This window comes from Hetaerina americana, unplaced genomic scaffold (assembly GCF_022747635.1).
Source record: "Hetaerina americana unplaced genomic scaffold, ioHetAmer1.1.p SCAF_7, whole genome shotgun sequence".
NCBI lineage: Eukaryota > Metazoa > Arthropoda > Insecta > Odonata > Calopterygidae > Hetaerina > Hetaerina americana.
Window position 1 is genome coordinate 80,971,367 of NW_027287316.1, and position 17,284 is coordinate 80,988,650.

The window sequence follows — 17,284 nt, forward strand, 5'->3', positions numbered from 1 at the left end:
GAACAACACAAATCAAACCTTTTTTCCCTCTTTAAAATAATCTCTTTGGCTTCTGCTCACCTAATTCCACAACTCAACGCCATAATTTCGTCTGCCCTACGTTCCCTCCAACAAAAACGTCAAACTCTCCTTAAAAAGCTGTCCAACTTGTATATTTCCTACTTCCAAGTTGGTCTCAAAATTCCACACTCTCACCCTTTCCCGCCACCTCCTCCTCAACCACCCCCACTCTTTCAATATAAGCCTGACCTCCGCAGCATTTACAACCTTCCCCCTCCTCCCAAAGGCCCTCCGGTTTTTCCAAAACGCCAGCCACCACCGAACAATCCCAACCCTCCCTCCGACAATGCCCATGACATTGTAAACCTTTCAAACACCAGCCTTTCAGACAATGAAATATCCGTTCTTAGCAAAGGCCTATCCTTCTCCCCTACACCAAAAATAAACCACATAAACATACTCACTGATACCCTCAATTTCTGCCGAAACCTTCGATGGCGCGCCTTCTGGAAATCACAAAGTAAACCTTTCAGTAACCTAAAAACCAATCCCGCACTTGACAAATTCCGCCCGGCTTCAACTCATGAGCCAAAACCCCTTCCTAGTAACCATCCTGTCGAGATTTTCATACGTCTTCTCATCGAAAAAGTTTCCAATCAATCCTTCAGAAAACATCTCAGACCGAAAAATAACCTCTCCATGAACGAACGTCATGCCCTAAAAACCCTACAGTCCAATCCTAACATCGTTGTTACCTCCGCCGATAAAGGCTCCTCTGTTGTAATTCTAAACACCAATGATTATATTTCCAAAGCCCTCGCTCACCTGAACGATACATCCACCTATACCACTCTATCCAAAAACCCAACACAAACTTTCCAAACCGAAATTCGGTCTTTTCTCCTCCACTCCGGACCAGAAGAAGGCCTAACCTCCCAAGACATATCCCTACTTTCACCCCCAAACCCCAGAACACCCCAGTTTTATCTCCTCCCAAAAATACACAAACCCAACATCCCCTGTCGTCCTATAGTTTCCAGTTACAATTCTCCCACCGAAAGAATCTCCGCATTCCTTGACCACCACCTACAACCACTTGTACTCTCCTTGCCCTCCTTCACGAAAGACACGTACCACTTCCTCGACCGTCTAAATTCCGTCTCTATTCCCTCCACACCCAACCTACTTATGGCCACCATCGACGTTACCTCACTTTACACTTCTATTCCCCATGCAGAAGGTTTATCCTCCCTCCGGCATTATCTTTCTCTACGCCCCCTACCCCAGCGCCCCTCAACGGAATTTCTCCTCAATCTTGCCACTTTCGTCCTAACAAAAAATGCATTCACTTTCCAAAATTGTTTTTACCTACAGACAAAAGGCACAGCGATGGGAACGAGGATGGCACCATCATACGCCAATCTCTTCATGGGCCATCTCGAAGAGACCTTCCTGTCACAGCAACCCCTTCAACCTCTTTTCTGGGTCCGCTACATAGACGATATTTTTATTCTCTGGACACATGGCTCTGACTCTCTCAACAACTTCTTATCCGCCTTAAATTCATCTTTCACGGTTAAATTCACCTCTTCCATTTCAGACTCCACCATCACCTTTCTTGACACAGACATCTCACTTCAAAACAACAAATTCACTACTTCAGTACACATCAAAGCCACTAACCATCAGCAATACCTACACCACACTAGCTGTCATCCTCAACACACGAAACGCTCGATTCCTAACTCTCTCTCTATCCGCGGACACCGAATTTGCAACACCACAGCCACTCTCAACAAATACCTTGCCAATCTACACCTTGCACTCCTCAAACGCGGTTACCCAGAAAAAATGCTACGAAATAAAATCCACCGTTCCACCCGACCACACACACCACACAATAACAAGCCCACATCTGACGCAGGACTCAACCTTTGCACCACCTATTACCCCGGATCACACAGACTGAAAACCCTCCTTAAAGAACTGTTTCCAATTTTACATGACAATGACGCGACCTCATCCTTACTACCCCAATGCCCATCTATCGCATACAGACGACCCGCCAATCTCAAAAACCTTCTGAGATCCACCAACCCTTTGGCGCCCCCCCGTGACAAATTTCCCAATATTTCCCCAACTTGCAACCGCCCCCGATGTAAAACCTGTCCTCTTATTATGCCTACTCCCCTCTCCCTACGTCCCCTCATAGCCCCCCCACCTCGTTCCCACGCTAATTGCCTCTCAAAAAATATTATTTATCTTTTATCATGCAAACACTGCACTTCCTTCTACATAGGTGAATGCATTACCCCCTTATCCATCCGAATGAATAATCACCGGTACTCCTGTAATTCTGCCTCACTCTCATCTCTTCCTATCCCTTCACACGCCAATTCCCACAACCTTTCATTCGACCAGTGTTTTTCCCTCAGCATCCTAGAATCCCTACCTGATTCAGCTACCAACATAGAGGTGAGAACTCGTGAATCCGCCTACATTCTATCCTTCCGTTCCTTTAAAATTCCCACCCTTAACCGCCATATTTAATTTTCCTCCCAGCATTCCCTCCACACCTCCCCTCCACGCCCATAACTCTTTCCCCTCTCCTGATCCATAGCATATTTTCAGTCTCTCTTGAAGAAGGCCCCTGAGAGGGCCGAAAGCTCGAACAATTTACCGTGTAAGTGTTCTTTTATATGTGTCTATTCTTTTCTATTTGTGTTATATATATATATATATATATATATATATATATATGTGTGTGTGTGTGTGTGTGTGTGTGTGTGTGTGTGTGTGTGTGTTTACACTCACACATGTACACACACATATATACATAAATATATAGACACATATATTATATTCATAGATATATTACATTCATAATTTATATTATATTCACAGATATAGTTTATTCATCTAACTTAATAATGTTAACATCGGATATAACTTTGAATTACACCAATCCAAAAATACTAATCTTTATATTCTTGAAAACTGTTTCACCATTATAAGCCCACTTCATCAAAATATCATATAATATTTCAGAATAACGCATAGGTATTTAATGATATTGCTGTTTTAATTTTAACCAAATAAATCAACGACTATACCATTTCCTGCACCACCATTCCACTCAGTTTCTTCTGCGCAAGCCAGTTGCTCAGCTGGGACAGGATATTGTAGTTCTTGAAAGAAGTGTGCTCTGGCCCAATCCAAACTGCCCTCAATGCATTTTTACTGACGTTCATGCGATACCGAAGCTGTGAGCCTACACAAAGGAGGACATTAACAAATATAAGTTCTGTGGCAAAAATTAAGAGGGTGAGGAAATTACACCATCACAGGAGAGAGAGGGTTTAAGCAGCAGTTAGACGGGAACCTTGTGATAGTTCACATTTGCACAATAATTCATTCATATGCTTTACTTTTTAGCATGTAAGAATTAGCAATGCCATGTGAGAGACAGCTCATTTTCATCTTTTCGTTCATCGTTACACTTAATCATATGAACAATTTAGAGTAATTAAAACTAACATCACAGGAAGTAACCTGGCCGGCAGACTTTGTGAGATGACTGCTAGTTCCTAATCCAAAAAAGATAAAGGCTATATCATGTGACGACTAAAGAACAATAAGTTTGATTTCTTACACAGCTAAAGTTGTTCTCAGGATCATAAACAAAAGGATAGAGAGTAGGGCAAATGATTACTTAGGGGATGATCAGTTTGGGTTTAGGAAGGGTAGAGTAACGCGTGATGCCATTGCAGTAATGAGAGTATTAATCGAGAGGAATATAGAACACAACCAGGAGGTATTTGCCTGTTTCGTATATTTCGAAAAAGCATTTGATAGAGTGAATTGGGAAAAACTAATGAGTATATTGCAGAAAATGGGAATAGATTAGAGGGACAGGAGGCTAATATGCAACCTGTACATGTCTCAGACTGCTCAGGTGCGGGTAAGGAACGGGGAGTCCGGATGGACAGTGTTAGGAATAGGTGTAAGGTAGGGTTGCCCATTATCACCGTTGTTGTTCAACGTACATGCAGAGGAAATAATTAAAAAAGTATAGGAAGAACTGGAGGTAGGAATGGAAGTCAGAGGGAAATTGCTGAAAACAGTTAGGTTTGCTGATGTCCAAGCTCTAGTTTGTCAGAAAGCCAAGGGGTTGTAAGCATTACCGAGTGACTGAGAATAAATATAAAGGAAACAAAGGTAATGCAGTCTTCCAGAAAGAAAAAGGCTAAGCTTAAAAATAAAAATAGAAGAAAAAAAGATTACAGGAGGGGAAATACTAGAACAGATGGAACAGTTTATGCATCTTGGAAGTTTTTCGGAGCAAAATGTTCAAAGTAGTAGGGACGTAAGGAGAACAATTGCATTACGCAAAGAAGTTTTCACAAGGAGGAGGGGATTGATGACTGGGACATTGAGTGAGGATAATAAGAAAAGGCTTGCTAACACTTTGATATGAGGCATGGTTGTGTACAGCACATAAAACACGCCATTGAAGCAGGATGATAGGCATCTGAAATGTAGGTATGGTGACGGTGAAGGGGTTAGAAAATAAAGAAAATGAGAAAGTGCTAGGTATAGTGGGAGAGGAACGGGAATTGTCAGGAGAAATTATAAGGAGACAGGAAAAATTGATGCAAAGCATTTTGATTAGCAGTGGGACGTTGGATACTGTGATTGAGGGAGAATGTTAGGCAAACTAGGAAATGGTCAGAAATGGGATAGGGATAATGGATGGAATGAGGGAGGAAGGAAGTACACACACATCAAGAGGGGTCCGCTGTAGAGTAGGACGTTGGATATTGTTTTGTTAGGAGAATCAAGATATTTATTTGGTAGTGGTGTCCATCCAAAACATACCTCAACTGGTAGATTATCTATGAGGGTGGACCCATAAGTACCCGGCCTGACCTAGAGATGCCGGCAGTTGTTTGAAAAATCACTGCATTAGAAAGTACCTAATTAAAGTTTGAAGACACTACATTGCTTACTATTTGTTGGGCAGCCATCAAAAATGAACGCTATCAGTGAATTTGTGAAAATGAAGAAAATTGGTAATCACTATGTGATACAGTACTTTTATTTGAAAGGCCTCAGCCCAACCAATATAAGAGCTGAACTGGATTCTACTACGGGCGAGTCTGCTCGTTTGTTTGCAACACTAAAATATTGGGTAGCAGAGTTTAAATGAGGCCGTACGAGCTGTCAATAAGAGCATTGCATTGTTTGATCAAATGTGGTGACGACTCCAGAAACGGCGAAGAAAATCCACAAAAAGATACTGGATGATCGTTACCTGAAAGTGCGTGAGCTAGCCGACATTGTAGGCATTTTAAAAAGTGCGGTACATCGCATGTTGATTGAAAATTTGGACATGAGAAAGCTATGTGCAAGACGAGTGCTCACACTTAAGCAAAACTATTGTTGTGAAGATGTTTCAATCGAGTGTTTAGCAAATTTTCACAGCAAGAAAGTACAATTTTTGCACCATTTCATAACCATGGATGAAACTTGGGTCCATTACTCCACACCCAAGACAAAAGAACAATCAATTCAAAAGGGACAACCGGCTCCAAAGAAGGCAAAGACAGTTTCATCTGCGGGCAAGGTCATGGCGCTGGTTTTTTGTGATACACGTGGGATAATTTTCATTTACTATCTTGCAAAAGGAAAAATATCAATGGCATGTATTACGCAAACTTACGGCAACGTTTGTGCGAAGAAATCACGTAAAAGCGTCCACATTTGGCTATGAAGAAAGTGTTGTAACATCAAGACAATGCACCAGCTCACAAATCCGTTATTAAAAAGGCCACATTTCATGAATTTAAAGTTTGCATTGCTACCTCATGCACCCTATTCACCAGATTTAGGCCCCTTGGATTATTTTCTGTTTGCAAACTTGAAAAAATGGCTCGGTGATCAACGATTTTCCAAACTTGAAGGAGTAATGTCGGCAGCTGCTGGCTATTTTGAGGAACAAGACAGTTCTTAATATAAACAGTTTATTAAAATTATTGAACATCGCTGGGAAAAGTGTATAGAGCTGAAAGGAGATTATGTTGAATAATAATTACATTTTGTTTCCAAAATTTGTGTTTTTTTTGTTGGGTCGGGTACTTCTGGAAATACCCTTGTACACCCAGATAAAATTTCACAAGTGGAAATGGATGCAAAGCCATTTTCACCTGATTTTTGTGAGTTTCATCAAGTGATGGTCAAGTCTTTTAATCTTAGTCAGACACAACTTCACCCCAATATTAGATAGAATCTGACAGCTATCCAAAGATAGAAAGAGTGTATCAATGGCATGCCCCACTCACCTTTTCCCACGAAGTCCTGCAACCTGGCACCCTTTATGGGCAACATCTTCACCCCATAGATGGTCATTATCCCCAAGTGAAACACATGCTCCAGCTTGCATTCCGCCTTCTTGCACAGGAGCTTGCCACTCCTCTCCTTCACCTCCTTCACCACCCCGACCCCAATTTCCATCACAACGTCTGGCTCCGAAGTGGAGAGTGGCTTCTCAGTTGGTTTGGGTGTGATGCCCTGGGCATTATTGGGAATAGCTGCTCCAGAGTCCACGAGAGATTGTGAACTGTGCATCACATAGTGGCCATTGAGTCTTTTCTGGAGGTAAGCCTCATACCTCTTCTTCGCCTTGCCAAACCAACAGCAGTTGTTACAGGTCCAATTTGTGACTTCAGAGAAGCGTTTTGCCTGCTTTGTCTATTTGGGACAAGTAACAAAGAATACTAACAGTACCCAGGGAATTTGACCAACAAGTGAGTTAAGGTGGAACCAGTCTATTATTCAGAAACATAAATTTCTCTTTTCAAGATTAAAAATAATTATCTAAAAAGTTAGAAAATATGTATTTACTGCAAAGCCTGATACCATTGAGTCCAATAAAACATATACATAAAAGCAAACATCATTGCTCCCACCAGCTGGGGAGCTATAGGGATCATCAGAAAGCACAAGCCCTTCCACCACACCTAGGTTGTAGTCCATAGGGATGGATTGAGTAGTTACTCCCGCAAAAATTAAGGGCAGATGACCTCAAAGAGCCGCATGCAAGTCATAAGGGCAATTCAAAATGACTTCTTTGGCTAGATCATATAATGGATGCCCCGAATTAGACTAAGACTTGGAGCAATTAGTGAACTCAAGTGAATCATGTCTAGCAAATCAACTTTCACCTAGCAAGGAATCTTTTGCTGAAATACTCATGGGAGTAAATCCCATTGAAGTAAATCAGTGTGAAGGCTCTTGCGGCATGAAGATTGTGAAGGCTGCATGGTTTCACCAGCTGTGTGATACTTTCTGCTGACAACAGTTCTGTCAACTGACAGCTGGCATCTTCAGGTGAAATTGATGATTTGTTTTTGGCCATCCACATACAGGAGGCTTGATGGTATTGGTACTCCTTCATTGATTAGAATTCCACGTTTCTATGGGATGTGGAGCTGGATAAGTCTCTTACCGGTTGAAATTTCAACCAATCAGAGAACAGCAATGGCATCAAGCTGCCTATATAAGGAAGGCCAAAATCACATTGCCACATTAACCTGAAGATGCCCACCATAACTTAGACACACTCAAGTCAGCAGAAAACAACTCAAATAGTATAACCCGCGATAATGCAGCCTTCACCACCTTTAAAATGTTGAGAATGCCCAAGATGTCTGTAGAAACGGCTGCATGTGGATTTAGTAGGACCCTCTCTGAGAAATTCATTTCCGATTCCGATTGACAGATCAACTAAATGCCCACAGTATAGGAAAAAAAAGAATGGTTCCCCTGAGGAAATTGTACTGAATTTTACGGATATTTTTTCCAGCTTTTGGCTCCCAAACACACTGGGTTTCAATGGCTCTCCCTTCATCTCTTTGAAATTCATGAATTTTTGCAATTAAAATGGCATCAGGCAAAATTGGTGTTCTCTTTTCACCAAGTTTCAACGGGTGCTGTTGAAAAGTGGGTTATGGTGTTAAGGAAAAAGTTCAAACTCTTCTACAGGCTGTAACACACTTGCGAATCCCCTTATTTCAATAAAATATTACTCCAAATGTAATCTCCTGGCAAATCCCATTGTAAGCTGATGTAACTGAGGACAATTCACACTGCTTTCCATGGTATAACTCACTTTAGGGGAAATTGTGATCATCAGAGTTTTCAAGTAGTGGCCTATGGCAGCTCACCCTTAAGATTCCTACAAAAAGATCTAGGTTTAATGATTTGAGTGTATCATCATGGCCAAATAAAATGGGCTCTAGGGATCATAGTGCAATGTTACGACAGATAATGAAAGCATTGTTCACTAGAAAATCAACAAATTGAGAGTCACGGGGATCCTCGGGGCAGTTGAAATAGCGAGTGAACAAAGAGAAAACAAACTGGTAACTGAGAACCAGAAGAGGGGAGAGTCATCGGAAGCGGAAGTCACAGGGCATTGGGAGCCACTTCCCAACCTTGGCAAGGGAAATGCAGGTCTGACTAGCAACATTGCGGTTGAAGAATGAGAGTAGAATGGGGACGTCATTGCACTCATGCAAGTGTTGATTGGTGTAGGATGAGTGAGACATAATTTGAATTATCTTTTTCTCTTATTTAATATTATGAATGTTTATTGAGCTTCCTCCTCCTTCGAGTAACTCAGTGGAAAGGGAGGGAGATGTTGATTTAGGCGAATCATTTCATTATATTTGTTCACCAAAAAAATGGAAACATTTACGACACGTCAATATTTGGGTATATTTTTCATTGGTAATTTAAAGATTATAAACGAAAATTGCAACTGAAGAGGCAAATGAAATTAGGTAAAGCGAATAAAAAAACTCATACATAGAAAACGCCACTTGGCTAAAGATATTGGAAGAGAAACCGCAGGTCTATAAAAACTGAAGAATATATGGATAACACTGTCACCAAGGGCTTCAAGAGGGCAGGTTTCCCTATTTCGGATGTAGGATGATAGCATAATAACCGTGCAGCATTAAAATACTGGCAACATAAAAAATTGGGATTAAGTTAACAACTAAGGACAGAAATGAAAATATCAGCCCCACCACAAAATTCTAAATGCTGTCGACTACTCAAATGTAAGAACTTACTACGTCCAACATTATGCTGAAATATGCGTCTCAAAGATTCATCATAAAAGTTAAACGGCAATGGAAAATTATGGAGAACGTACCTGTGGAGTTAGCCATAACTGAATCCAGTCCTCTCTTAATATTTCGGTATCACACTGATATATGGCGTTTTTTGGAACATTAACCGAAGAAGTTATGCAAGGAACATATACCTTCAGACTTTTCTTAGATACACTCTGCACTACACCCCACATACAAGGAACTTGGTGAGGTATGAGAAGAGTCGAATTTTCCGGACCTCGCTGAAATACAAGGGAAAATTTTGTTACCAACGAATTACAGAAGATGGGAATTCGAGCCATTTTATTAAACTTTAGAACTATTCGGATAGAACATTTACGAACGTTACTAAATCTAAGAGTCGTCAAGTTACTATAATGATATGAAACGGCCAATATTAGCAGAAAAAAATTACCTCTACAATATTCAAATATGCCGTACTATCTAGAGTACACTTTGAACTATCCCAATAGGCCCACAATGGAACAAAACGGCTGATTCTAATGTCATTTATTTCTTCCCAAACTACAAGGGTGAACACTAGTAAATAATTTCCAATAACCGGGTCAATGCCTTTGGAAACGTAATGTAAAAGACTGCGATGTAACACTATTACATCATTGGTGAATTGCTTCCCAACGTCACAAATGAAGTAGTCTTGCCCCAAAAGATGGGATACCCTGCATACAATTGATATAGTTGGCTCTGGTAGTCTTGTTTTTTCCATACCGGTGATATTTGGATTCCAAATATCAGTCACATACCAGCTGCGAGTATTCGAGCCAGGAGGGCCAGCTGGCACATTCCACATCGATGCCTTGAGAGCATTTGAGGCTAACAAAAGCTGCGAAAGATTTCTTATGCCATCAAAATGTTCATGTTCATTGTATGTAACCGTATATTGTTTTCTGTTTAGCACAAATTTTATATCCACCTCTTGACTACTCTTGATTTTGGCTACAATACAATTGAAACCATACCGATAGTCGGCCATGGTGAGTAACTTTGTGCAGTGAAAAATCGGAGCAAAATAATTTTATGACGGATGACAGGGCATAAGCAACATCGTTTCGCTGTCAGATGTTTAGAGTGATGCTATCTAACTGTAATAGAGTATCGCAAGTGAAAAGATGGTAAGCACGGAAAAGGTATATTGATAACTGTGATAGCACACGTCGTCACAGACACTTAGTATATTGTCACGTTGATGCATACCACGCATTCCCGCCTTCGGCTAAAGAAGGCGGAGTCGAGTGAATTTTCCTTGAATGCGGAGCACCACGTTCAGTTTTTACATGTTGGTTGATGGCACTGCCCTCTATTGTAACTGACTTCATCCACGTCACGCAACGGGAGACGATACGTGGTCGTATGCTTCACAGCCTATTCGGTTATTCAGGCCACCCAGAGCTCGCGTACGACATTCTGGGGAGTTCACGGGGAAGAGTAACTGACGGAGGACATAGTGAAAACGTATTGCATCCAAGGCAAAAATCGCTGGAGATTGTGTGCTAAGTCAAGAGAAGACATGCAGAAATCAGTACTTATTTGTATTATTTTGAGCGGTATCTGTCTGCTGGCGTTCAGCAGTGGTAAGTATTCTAAGACCTCGTTATAATACGTTTTCAAGACTAAATAAACTTTATTTACAGTTTTAGGTACGTAATTTATGCTGTTAAGGCGATCACTGTTGGGTTTTATCTCATACATATTGTATTATAGGATTTCCTTTTTAGCTAGCATTCTTAAGTTTTTCATGTAAGAATATCCATGGAAGTAGTGAAAGACCATTATGGGTACACTTCCACGAAGAAAAATTTGATAGTTTCATACTGAAATAGTTTGAATATTGCACGATAACCCTGTTCCTAGCTCAGTACTCATGCAAAATCGCATGCAGACATCGATATGGGGGCTGGGAACGAAACGTAATTTGAAAATGCAGTGGAAATTGATGTCTAATTTATAGTAAAAGAAGACTATATTTATAAATTCGACCAATTTTTTAATGCAGTGTAATTCTACACTACCTCAAGGCTAGAGAATAAGTTCCGGTCATGACGATCTGCCATATGCTTTCCAATTTTTCCGTTACTTTTGGAAAATGCTATCAGTGTTGGTTGGTTTTACATGCAGATAGAAGAAACGAGCTCCGATTTTATATGAAATTACACCTTTTCACGCAGGTCCGCTGTGTGTGGCTGCGGCGGATGTTGTTGAGGACGAAGTCGAAGACGATGTGGATGTTGAAGGAGAGGAAACTGCGGTAACGGAGGAAACGGACGACGACGAAGACGACGGCGGGGCAGACGGCGATTCCACGCCTGGCTCATCTCCAGACGCAGATACTACGATTTTGTTCACTAAACCAGTCTCCTCGTCGTCTTCTCTAGGTATGTCTATAGTATTCAAATCCTCCTCGCTCCGTCTTCCATGAAGCACGACTTAAATTGGCACTCTCTAAAGATAGTGATAAAGGAGCTATTTTTAGGGTTAATGCAGGATAAAGCTATTGGGAATGTAGTGCATACCGTGGAACTTAAGGAAAAGGGTAGCTCACGCGTAAAAATTTCTATGTTCATACCTATACAGGTAAGCATGCATGTGTGTTTTATTGTACAGGTATCCAGACTGTAATCAAAATTCCACCCTCAAATCCCTGGACCCTTTTAAAAAGAAAATGTCTGGGAAACACCTGATGTCTACCAATACTAGTTCTTTTGGAGTGGCCCATATAAACAGTTAACGAGGATTGTGACCAACTATGTGAAATATGCCGTGCAGTGCAATTATGGAGATTCTTGAGAAGGGTTGTTAACATGTTCGATTCGAGGCAAAGCGTGTAAGGTGAGATTGTGGCATAGGGAACTAGTATGAACCAATGGTAAGAAGTAATGTGAGCACGAAGGATAATAATGTATCTGAAAGTGAATTTATCCATCACCTTACTTAAGAAATTTGTATGGTCTTGTGAAATTAGGGGCTCATGTCATGCCATTGGAATCTGGTGCAATGCAGCTTTTTAATTTTTCTAATTAAAAGCACTTGAGAATGAGAGTTCATACGGGGATGTATCAAAAAAAATTTATCTCCACCATTGATATTAACTTTGTAGTTATCTAATTGAGCTCTTGGAATGTACGTATATACACCCACTGACGAGTAAACGAAAATGTAAACTCAGTTGAAGACATTTCATTTCCTGGTTTTACATCATGAATCTTATGTGTTGTCACAACTGGCAATCTTATTGCTGGAGTATGGATTCTTTCTGTTGCTTTTATTTATTGAACAGTTGAGTACACACTAGTGTATCTCATGGTGAGGAGAAAGTTATGTTGGTAATAATGGCTGCATGTTTAATTTTAAGGAACCACTGATGTGTGCTTTGCGAAGTGTAGTTTTACATACCGCAGGATGTTTAATTGTTCTCCCATCACTTCCAATTGACAGAGCTCCCTGGTGGGAATGTTGTGGAGCTCCTGATTGGGTTCTCAAACAAAGGTGCGCAGGACTTCATTCTGGAGGCGGTGGATGCCTCCTTCCGCTACCCCATGGACTTTGCCTTCCACATCCAGAACTACTCCACGATTGCGTACAACAAAGTGGTAGCTCCATCTCATGAAGCAACATTGGCCTACTCATTCATCCCATCGGAGGCATTTGCAGGGCGACCCTTTGGCTTGAGTGTCAATCTTCACTACAGGGACTCATTGGTAAGATTCTATTTCCTCTCGTTGATATTTGGACACTGTAGGTGGTGTGGCAGTCACTGAAATCCAGTGCTTTTAAGATGTTAGGAATTGTAATGACTGCACACAGAAAATTATGCGCTCCTTCTATTTAAGTTGAAGAAATATCCTTGTGCAGTGATAGATTTGAATACATAATATTTCAATCCTCAACTTCCTTCGTACGTTGGAGTTACTTGTAGTTCATGGAGGAAACTCTTTCAGGCTTTTCTTGTGCAATGAATCTTTCATGGAAATAATAAATGAATTTAATGAACTCTTAAATTAACTGGATTTAACCAACTTTTTTTCACTATCTCCATTGCTTGTAGTTTACTGCTATGTACCTAAATTATCACTTTTTATATTTATCCTTGCTATACTATATTGTTGGCATGATATATTCTTACTTATTAAGAATGCTGTATTAAAACCTTATTGTATAGAATTTATTTGTTGTGTCTTGTGATAAGTGTGAAGTAAACGAGAACAGTTACGTATATACCTTGCCTTGGTTGGCATTTATTATTTTGTCTGGTTTGTGGCCACATGATCATTTACAAACTAAAGTACCTGTTTTCAAGAAAAAGCTTTTGAACTTGTTAAAAAAATAGTCATTTCTATTTAGTAAACTAATTTCTGGAATTGTCACTCCACATCAATTTCAGCTTAACCAAATGCATCAACATATATATGTAGTAGTATACGTATTTATATTTAATTTTTTTTTTAAATTGTGATTTATACATTTGACGTATCCTATATTTGTGTATGTGAATACGCACAAATTCTCCGGACAAGTCGAAGCATTATATTATTATTATGATTATCATTTTTGTGGTTTCCAAGATGGTATCTGGCTGTGCTGTAATCTGTGTTCTTTAGTTATCGTTGGTTCAGAATTACTTTTTAACCAGGTCAATATAATCCTTGCAGAAAAGCAAATCTTCATTTCTTGAGTTTCATGTGAAAAAGCAATTATTTCAAACTGTGACAAGTTCAGTTGTAACGCATTACAAAAAGAAAATGGCCGTAACAATTGTTTAAAAATTGTAGCAAAATGAAATTTTTTTGCGGCCTCAGAAGTGGATGCATAGATGCTCATTTGATTAGGATGATTGAATCAAACTAACCAGTTGATGACTGCACCTCGGAGATACTGGAATGTTTTATGTCCTTACTACTCTCATCTATGTGCCGCAGTCGGGGGCCGTGTTCCGCGAGAGCGTGTACAACGAAACCGTGCAGGTGGTGGAGGTTGAGGAGGGCCTGGATGGTGAGACATTCTTCCTCTACGTGTTCCTGGCGGCATGTGCCGTGCTGATGCTGGTGGCTGGCCAGCAGCTGCTGGCGTCGTCAGTGGGGAGGAGTGGGGCGGGATCCGGCAGTCGAAGGGCTGCGGCGGGCCTGGTCAACAGCCTGCGGGGCAAGGGTGGCGGCCACCACATGGAGACTGGAACCAGCAAGCCCAACGACGTGGACTATGACTGGGTGCCCACGCAGATGCTCAACAACATGAGTGCGTACCCTCGCTTCTTCTCACTTTCTCGGCCAAAACTGGGAATCTTGAGACTTGATTGATTCTGAAATCATGTGGCCAGTGTTATACTGATAGACGAGTCCCATCCAATGAATTTCCGGTTCTCAGGTGATGAGGGGGATTTTTATAGCATGTATGGTATCATTGGAAAGCTCTAATATGTGGTTTTTGAAAGTACAAATGAAGTCGGACCTTTGTATTTGTTTCATCAAGCAAGGCCACTCCCGGTGAAAAGTGTTTAAAAATTGGTTTTACTATGTGATGCCTCTCCCGCTTGGAAGTCAAAACTAACTTCATAGTGTCATAGTCATTCTAGTTTCTGTTCACATTTATGTAGTATTGTCTGCCTATAGGCACCTTATTAATTACCACTCCAGTACTCTTTTGTTGTTAAAGGAAAAAAGTTAGTGGCATACATTCCCTTGAATATAATTTTTCAATGATAGTCATTCACTAAAAGAGTTTCATATAAATCAATTGCTATAGCTGTGTAGAAACTTGATCTAGCCTACCAAGCCTTCAGAGAAGTATTCTCCCACTGAAATGGATACTAGACAACTGGCAAATACTATGCACCCCTGAATGTCATGTTGTCTTCTATGATTCTGAGGAAGGGGTTACAGAATGGCATTTCTGGCTAGGCTCAACAAGGAAAAACACTTTTGAATGCGATAACCTTAAACTAGTATACTTATACAAACGTCTGTAGTATATTTAAAAAAATATGTTAATCAGTAAATTCCCAGTATTTTTAAGCGATGAATATTGGGCATAACCTGTCCTTGGGGCAAAGTATTCTGGATTTCAGAGTTATTAGTGTGGTGGAGGATGTGATAGTCCAGTGGACAGCTTAAGACTAATGACCTTTTTCTCTTGCTCATCAATGCGCTTTGCTTTCCCCCTAATTAGAGGCTTAGTTACACTGCTGATAGTCAGTGTGGAGTACACTGCAGATTAGCCAGTATCTAACCTATATGCCTGTAAACAATCAAAAAGGGTTTGTGACCATAATTTTAATCCATTACAACCCGATGTCGGTCCATTTGTAATAGTGAAGTCCCTTGGGAAATCAAAGGATCTCTAAAAAGCACAAATGGTTGAGAATTACCTGGCCAGCAGGGAAATGATGGGGAAAATTCTCTTGACCTTAAAATGTCAATGCATTTTTTGAATGCCATTTCAAAACACTTTCGTGATCATAATATCAAGCCACTGTGTGTGTGCCTGTAATTTATAGTCTTCAGTATTTACAGTTTACTTGATATGCAAATCATATGGCAATGAATATAATACTTGAATTATTATTTAAAAAGTATGTCATTACGTGTCATCATCCTAGTTAGATCAGGTATCCATTGCATGTCCATTCTTTTGTTTTCCGTGATAATAGGATGTGCACTAATGCAGAAGTAGTAGTCTTAAAATTGACATAAATGCTCCGCATTTAAAAAATGCAAGCAATGGAATATTAACGGACATCCATCCTTTCCTCTTCCACAGGCAAATCTCCGAAGCAGATCAAGCAGAGTCCTCGGCAGAGGAAAGCGAAGCGGGCCGCTGGGTCTGACGACTGAGAGATGATGATTGTTGATCGAGTGTGCGTGTGTGTGTGTGGTTGGGTGCACACCAGTTTGTGTGGCCGCGAGTTGGGACTGATTATATTTCTCTGTGCTCTTTTGGACTCGGGTGCATGTGCCCATTTGTAACAGGCAAGACTGACCCCCCCCCCCCCCCCTACGCTTTTGTCTTTGGCTCAAGGGAAAACAAAAGGCGTTTTTACCTCTTTAGTGAGAAAGTTGGGGATATAAAGTGAATGGCTGTAATTTTTTGACTCAGGTTGCCAATGGTATTCACATTTTGAAAACCTCTCTCTCCATATTTGGGACACACAATACCTTAGGACAACGGTATTACTTTGTGATTGGTGAATTTCATTGCGCCATGGTCTATGGCAGTCTGCTGGAACTGTTTTTTTCAGCATCCTGGAGTTTCAGACTGTATTTGAGGCGCACTTTGTTGGTGGATAGTATGATTTCTTTGTTTATCAATCTTCAGTCCTGAAAAAAATGTTTTTTTTAAAATGATTTATTATAGTTTTCAAATTTTATTCCTTGTTCATGTTAAGAGATAAGTTGAAATGTAATTAATCTTTGAACTTTTGCTTTATAAATTTTGGGATGTTTTCTTCACTGAAGTCAAGTGCCCCGTTTTAACATTTGAGAGTCCTTTTGTGGCAATCTAGATGTCATGTAATGATTGCTGCATGATTTTTGGTTAGTGAAATAATTTTTATCATTCCATTGTTAATAGTACATCAATGTAATACCTTTTGAAAGCTTCATCATTAGATTGTTAGGGGTGTTAATTTATTTTCATTTGACATGTCAACTTCGCATGGTGTACCAACTTGCGCTTCTCTTTGCAGTTGGGCGGGTGTTTTAAAGATTGGTACCTTAGTACCAACGGGGATATTGGATTTGGCTAAGTAGACAGTAATTTTGAAAAGTGCCGTTTTATTGGAATGGGAAAATAAATGCATTTGTGTCTAATGGAGTCATATGGTTGAAATAATATGTCAGTTGCGTGTGGTAGTTGTAATGGTTTTTTTTACCATGTGAGATTTTTAATAAATTGATCCCGAGAAGATTTAAACAAGTTGATTTGGTGGTCTCCAGTCATTTAGTCAAGATCCTTGTTGCTTGTATCCAGAAACAGAATAAAAGTTATTTAAAATTGTCCTGAACCAAGCCATCCAAGGGAATGCTGAGAATTTCTCTCAATCTGAAAACCTGTTTACACCAAAACAAGTTTAATTGAATTCCAATACAACAATT

The 17,284-nt window shown here is 40.2% G+C and overlaps 2 protein-coding genes across 3 annotated transcripts in view; one reads left to right on the forward strand and one right to left on the reverse strand.

The window, feature by feature from the left end:
- The window catches only part of LOC139696678 (uncharacterized), a 31,466-nt gene extending 21,039 nt beyond the window's left edge, over positions 1–10,427 (reverse strand). For both annotated transcript variants that reach the window (XM_071595507.1, XM_071595505.1), the window contains exons 1-4: positions 9,595–10,427; positions 9,221–9,421; positions 6,342–6,750; positions 3,114–3,271 (exon numbers count right to left, since the gene is read on the reverse strand). In XM_071595507.1, coding sequence (XP_071451608.1) covers positions 3,114–3,271; positions 6,342–6,750; positions 9,221–9,421; positions 9,595–10,173 — 1,347 coding nt within the window. In that variant the 5' untranslated portion in view covers positions 10,174–10,427. The remainder of the gene's footprint in view (positions 1–3,113; positions 3,272–6,341; positions 6,751–9,220; positions 9,422–9,594) is intronic.
- Positions 10,428–10,520: 93 nt separating this feature from the next.
- Positions 10,521–17,110, forward strand: l(1)G0320 (signal sequence receptor subunit 1 l(1)G0320). The gene is made up of 5 exons (XM_071595380.1): positions 10,521–10,771; positions 11,366–11,572; positions 12,633–12,895; positions 14,114–14,429; positions 15,951–17,110. The coding sequence occupies exons 1-5, from the start codon at positions 10,708–10,710 to the stop codon at positions 16,022–16,024; spliced, it is 924 nt and encodes a 307-aa protein (XP_071451481.1). The 5' UTR covers positions 10,521–10,707; the 3' UTR covers positions 16,025–17,110.
- Positions 17,111–17,284: the final 174 nt, after the last annotated feature.